Source organism: Camelina sativa, chromosome 15 (genome assembly GCF_030686135.1).
Source record: "Camelina sativa cultivar CO46 ecotype springtype chromosome 15, ASM3068613v1".
NCBI classification, from domain to species: Eukaryota; Viridiplantae; Streptophyta; class Magnoliopsida; order Brassicales; family Brassicaceae; genus Camelina; species Camelina sativa.
Window position 1 is genome coordinate 17,264,049 of NC_141894.1, and position 6,000 is coordinate 17,270,048.

At 38.6% G+C, this 6,000-nt stretch overlaps 1 protein-coding gene across 2 annotated transcripts; it reads left to right on the plus strand.

Moving 5' to 3' along the window:
- Positions 1–2,514: 2,514 nt before the first annotated feature.
- On the plus strand, positions 2,515–5,110 carry LOC104747110 (protein DJ-1 homolog C-like). 2 transcript variants are annotated; one of them, XM_087488762.1, is made up of 6 exons: positions 2,515–2,834; positions 3,100–3,209; positions 3,621–3,648; positions 3,753–4,255; positions 4,400–4,600; positions 4,709–5,110. In XM_087488762.1, exons 4-6 carry the CDS (start codon positions 4,040–4,042, stop codon positions 4,751–4,753), a joined length of 462 nt encoding a protein of 153 aa, XP_087344888.1. In that variant the 5' UTR covers positions 2,515–2,834; positions 3,100–3,209; positions 3,621–3,648; positions 3,753–4,039; the 3' UTR covers positions 4,754–5,110. The 2 variants fall into 2 exon arrangements, with proteins under 2 accessions (XP_087344888.1, XP_087344887.1); XM_087488761.1 differs by having other exon boundaries at positions 2,584–3,209.
- Positions 5,111–6,000: the final 890 nt, after the last annotated feature.

Below are 6,000 nucleotides of genomic sequence, written 5' to 3' on the forward strand. Positions count from 1 at the left end.
TCGATGCCCTGCAGGGCCAGCTTGGGGTCCGTTGGGGCGGCTAGCAGTGAGGCTAGTAGGCTAGTAGTGAGGCTAGTGGGATCCACGGGACGGGTTGTTACATTGAGCTCGATACTTTGATCAATAAAAATGACTATTCAACATCTATTTCCTGTTTCCGTAGTCTCTAAACAAATCGATTACTTTTGCCCAAACAATTGGCGCTAGAGAGAGAGGGGTAGAGTAAACTACATGAGATGACGGGAAACGGAGGAGATACGACTAACAACGATGCAAATGTTGCTGCTCAGCTTGAAGCCTTGGCTACTAAGCTGAACGAGGCAGTGCAGAAGCTATCACAGATCAAGGCAGATAATGCTAGGCTACGGGAGGAGAACGCTTCGCTCGTGACAGCAGGGAGAGTTTTTACCGAAGAAGGCTCTAGATTTCACGGCGTGCAAGTCAATCGGATGCAAGACCTTAACTCAACGCCTAGAACCAATAATCAAACACCCATAACGGGAGACAGACGGTTGGAAACTCCTCATCAGGAAGAGAACGGCGGAGGAAACCCTGACAGAAGGCAGGCACGTGAAAGCCTTATCCAAGAAGAAAATTTGGGTCAACAAGGAGTTGTCAACACACCGCGCATGACAGGAATCGAGCAGGGACAATTCATCCACTTGGAAGCAATGTTCAACAAACGTTTTGGAGAGATGGAAGCGTTGATTGAACGACTACCAGGTGTAGCTCAGCCAATCCGGAAGAGCAACTTACACTCGTATGCTGACACACCGTTCTCTGATGAAATCGCACTCACTGAGATGTCGAGAAATATCGTGCTACCAACAATGAAGATGTTTGATGGAACATCCGACCCGGATAACCACATAGCGCAATACAAACAACGAATGTTCACGACGTCCATTTAAAGAGAATATCAAGAAGCTACCATGTGCAAAGGATTTGGCTCAAGCCTTACGGGGGCTGTGCTTCAGTGGTTTATCAACTTGCCAAACGGGTCAATAAATTCGTTTGCATCATTGACGGATCTTTTTGTTGAACAATTCGCAAGCAGCAGGAACCTCGAAAAGACAGCGGATGACTTTTATGAGGTACGACAAAAGAGAGATGAGCCGTTATGTGCCTACGTGGGACGATTCAACAAGGAGAAGATATCAATAGCAAGTTGCAACATGTCTACTGCCATATCGGCATTCAAGAGATGTTTACTTCATGATGGTGACTTGTACAAAGAACTTACCAAGTATCAGTGCATAACTATGGAAGATGTGCTCTCGCAGGCATGGGCACAAATAAAATGGGAAGAAAATACATCGTATCGACATCGACATTTGTCACATTTTGACTCTCGCATAGTGAGAAACGAAAGATCAACACGAGATGATAAACCTTGCCAAAGACATCGAAGCGAATACACTAGCGTCATAAGTAATGGTGAGGAACCTTATCAAACTTTAAACAAAACTGAAAGTGAGGAGCACAAATTGTCAAAATGACAAGATGTCAACAACGTCTCGATTTTTACGGCATGGTGGTATTAGGTTTTTGAAAGATTTTATAAGTTATTATTCATTTTTATTTTTTAGTTCTAGTTTTACTTCTTTTTTAACATTGATGGATTTTTGATATAAAATGACTACATTTTTAGTAATTCATTACCCATTATGAGAGTATACTTCGTCAACTTGGTAGCCATGTGTTGATGACAAAGTCAGTAGAAAAATGTTTACCCTTGGAGAACCAATGCTAATGAATCGACAGACTTGAAAAGTTTATGGATGCTTACCCATTGAAGAAGCATTTTTCAATATGATAGTCGCTGCTAACCAATTGAGAAAGCAGGCGCTAGCGAAATTTATGTGACAAATCACTAGATGCAAAAACTTGACAACGAAACACTCGTTAACAAGAATCTTATGGTGAGACACTTTGATACGATTTCCCCTAGGATTGGACTCTGTTGAAGGCTGATAACCGAGTGACAGGTGATGTGGATGGAATGTGATGATGAACGGATGGTTTTGGGTGATGATGTGTGGAGATCGAAGGAAGAAAACACTGGTTTGATGGAGATAGATGTTTAGGTGGTTGTATGGAACTAAACAAGTGAAGAGTTTCTATGTCACAAAGTGTTTAGAAACCCATAATTCAAGAACGCATTCAAGAAATCAAATTGAGGAAGAAAGATCAACAATTCATGTCACAACTTCATTCTTCGCTAAAGAACAAAGGATGCGTGGCTGTGGATTTTATAATTAACCCTAGGCTCGTCACTCCAAACAACAGGCAGTTCAAAATAAAACGGCAAGACGTTTTTAAGGAAATAAGAAAGCATCAAAACGTCTAAGTGACTTGTAGTAGTGCAGAAGTCACTTGCACTACAAGAATATTGAGTTTTAATAGCATTATAATATAGTGTTTGTGGCGATAATGCTATAGTTATAAGACATATTTATTTTAGATAGCGTTGGTATATTTGTAAACGTTATGATATATTGTTATTTTTGTTTCACGTGTTTTTTTAGTTTGGATGGATTATTTTTAATAGCAATACCTAATTACAAACGTTATGATAGTGATAGGCGGTAAGCAAAAATTTTAGTACCGCCACACTTAGAAAATTTAGGCTCCAAAACTTTTTTCCGAAAGAAATCCCAATCGACACAATAAAATTTCCAAATATTCAGAACCCTAAAATTTCATTTTTTTTCCTCTCCCACACAAATCTGATTTTCACAATCTTTGCCCAATCTCACTCTCTCCCACACAAATCTCAATCACAATACCTAATCCCAGATCTAAAATTCTATGTTCTTTCAAACCAAAACACTGTAATCCATCTTCCTCTTTTGCTCAATTGTTGTTGATTCTTCCTGTAAATCGGTTGCTCTCACTTAAACGTCATTTTATAACCAACCCTCTTGAGAGACTAGACTCATCTCATCTCTCTCACAAAACAGAAGGAAGAAGAAGGAATCTTTGTTTTCTCTTATTCCTCTTCTCTCCTCCTTCTACTTTCGATAAATTTTGAATATCTTTCTTCTCTACGAGTGTGTCTAATTCGACTATTTCGATTTTCTTGATTTCGGTATAAAGAAGAAAGGCGGGTATCAAGGAAACACTCCGGCGGATCCTCCGGCGTTTAATGGATCAAAACAACTCGCGGCTCCGACCAAGACTGTTGACAGCCAATCTGTTCTCTAAAGGTACTTTTTTTTTCTTTTCCTTGGATCTTGTTCCAACATTCGCCATTTCAATCTTAACCGCCTTCGTCTTTTGCCTCTTATATGTTTATCGTATCCATTTCATGGTTTCGTATGGTTTCGTATGGTTTCTTAGTATTTAGCTATTACCCATATCCAAATTCTTGTGGTTGATGTACTTCTAAATCCCAATAAATGAAGTGCGAGACTTCTACTATATCTTTGCATACAAACTGTTTGTTAGAATGTCTCTGAGAGTACTAAACCTTTAAGATGTTCTTTGTATTTATCTTGAATCATAACTTATCATTTCCCTTTAGTTTATATTTCACAAAGATTCAGTTTTTATTCAGACTTCAGTGAATCACAGGTTCTTAATCCAGTTTTTTTTTTTTATTATTTGCTTAAACGCAGGCTGCAGTCTGAATTGATGGGCTTGATGGTGAGTTTTATCATATTTCGTTCTCTTGCTTTAAAGAAACAGATAGTGAATTGGTTTTTCTAGTTAAGATTTGCTCATATGGTTTTGACTTGGGGTGTTTTCAGATGGGCGTGGTGGTCCAGGGATATCTGCGTTTCCAAAGGAAGACAACATCTTCTGCTGGAAAGGGACGATAACAGGAAGCTATTGGCAGGGAGAATGTTAAATGCTTTCTTTAAATGGAATAAAAGGATTTATTTAACTGGGACTGTAAAGTTATGTGGTTCAATGTGTTTGATTGTACTTGGCTAAGGCTCTAATTTCTCTTGGTGGTTGATTATGCAGGAAAAACTAGTTTTTACAAGAGACATCTTACTGGGGAAGATTGGGTGATTCAGAAGAACTATGAAGTATGAACATCAAAGAGTGTGCAAAGGAGTCCAGATATGATAAATCAGCTCGAGAAACTGCTCAAAACGTTTTTTGCTCATGTCCATCGTTTTTAGTTTCTTTCACGTCATTAGACTCTATCGTAGCTATGGAGGGTTTGGCTGTCTCATCAGGTGAAGGGTCTCAACACGTCTCGACTCATCAGGTGAAGGGTCTCAACACGTCTCGACAACCTCCTGTAAGCTCCCTAACTCGTTTCACTTTCCAAATTTCGATTTGCTTCTCATAAGGTGAAGGGTTGAGGTGATTTCAATAAGTTAAAGTCCCCAGCTTTGTTTGTTGTAGAGAGAGATTTGGAGATAACTGATAAATCATGTGTTAGGTGCTTATTCCAATTGGATATGGTACGGAGGAAATAGAAGCTGTTGTGTTAGTTGATGTACTACGGCGAGCTGGTGCTGAGGTCACTCTTGCTTCTGTGGAGCAGAAGCTAGAGGTTGAAGCATCCTCAGGGACCAAATTGCTTGCAGATGTCTTAATCTCTAAATGTGCTGATCAAGTTTATGATCTTGTGGCTTTACCGGTTAGTTCTACATTCTGCTTTGGCTGATTCAGTTGAGGACGTTCTTTGAGCTCTAGCTTAATGGTTTTGTATATTTGTTTCGCTGATCTGAAAATGCAAATTGTGAAGGGAGGCATGCCTGGTGCTGTTAGGTTAAGAGACTGGAATTCTTGAGAAGATCATGAAGAGACAAGCTGAAGATAAGCGTCTCTGTTACTTAATTTTTATAGGTACTGGTGGAAACCCGCTTCTTGGAGAACAAGCTGCAGAAGAATCAAAAGATGCAATTGCCAATGCTCTTAAAAGATCAGACCTTGTTTTCATATGTGCTAGAGTATGGAGAGCAAACTCTAAAGTTGAATTCATAGCTGATGCAGTCGGAACCACTGTGGCTTGGCCTAATGACAAGATTATATTCATTTGAGGCTGACACATTTGAGTTTATGTAGTACTATGAACTTGTATCTTTAGAATGTTTGTGGCTTTGTAACATTCAATCTTATTGGATATTTTAAATTTCTATTAAGCAAATCAAAATTTTTATCAATAAAAAATAATTAATAAAAATAAATAATAAAAAAATAAATGTAAACAATTACATTTATATAAATGCTATAGTAATATTTAGGGTTTTGTGCAAAAAAACCCTTCAAGTAATTTTTTTTTGCAAAACAACCCTCCAAATCGAATAAATGCAGGTCAATACCATGATCTTTAAAGTCACCCGCAATATAACCTTTTTTGTATAGATGACGTGGCAGCCGTTTATTTCGTTAAAAAACATCACGGTTGTTAAAACGACAGCGTTTTGCTTCGGTTTAAAACAACACGAAGTTTAAAAATCATGTTGTTTTACAGACCAAAAACGACATACCTCTTCAATCTTTTAATAAAACTTAATTTGGGAAAAATCAAAATTAGGGTTCATCCTTCAATTTGGGGAAAAAAGGAGAGATAGTTTCGTGAGATGTATGAGGGTTCATCGTTGTAGAAGTTAATCATGATTAAATGGTCAAAGATAGGCTAAAGGGATTCATGAAAAAATATTTCTCTAGGAAATTCAAAGGCCAAGGTAGAGTTCTCGGATCTTCTTCTTCCTTTGCACCTCGACCAGGTTTAACTCTTCCTCCTAACCGGTTTAGCTCTTCTTAAGCTCCAATTCCGACTCCTAGACCCAAACCCAATCTGAATCCCACTTCAATGTCGTGGCCTGAGAAACCCATATCCTCCACTCAAAGGATAGTGGGTCTACAAGAAACCCGAATTATAATCTGGTTCGTGTTCTCCACGAGACGGGTTCGGTGCTTTGATAGCGTCTTTGCACAGATCCCAGAATGGTTATCCTCTGAATTGTTGGTGTGTCTAATGTATAAAATCCATTCACATAAGAGAAATAAGTCTTTTTGTTGTCGAGATGTCTG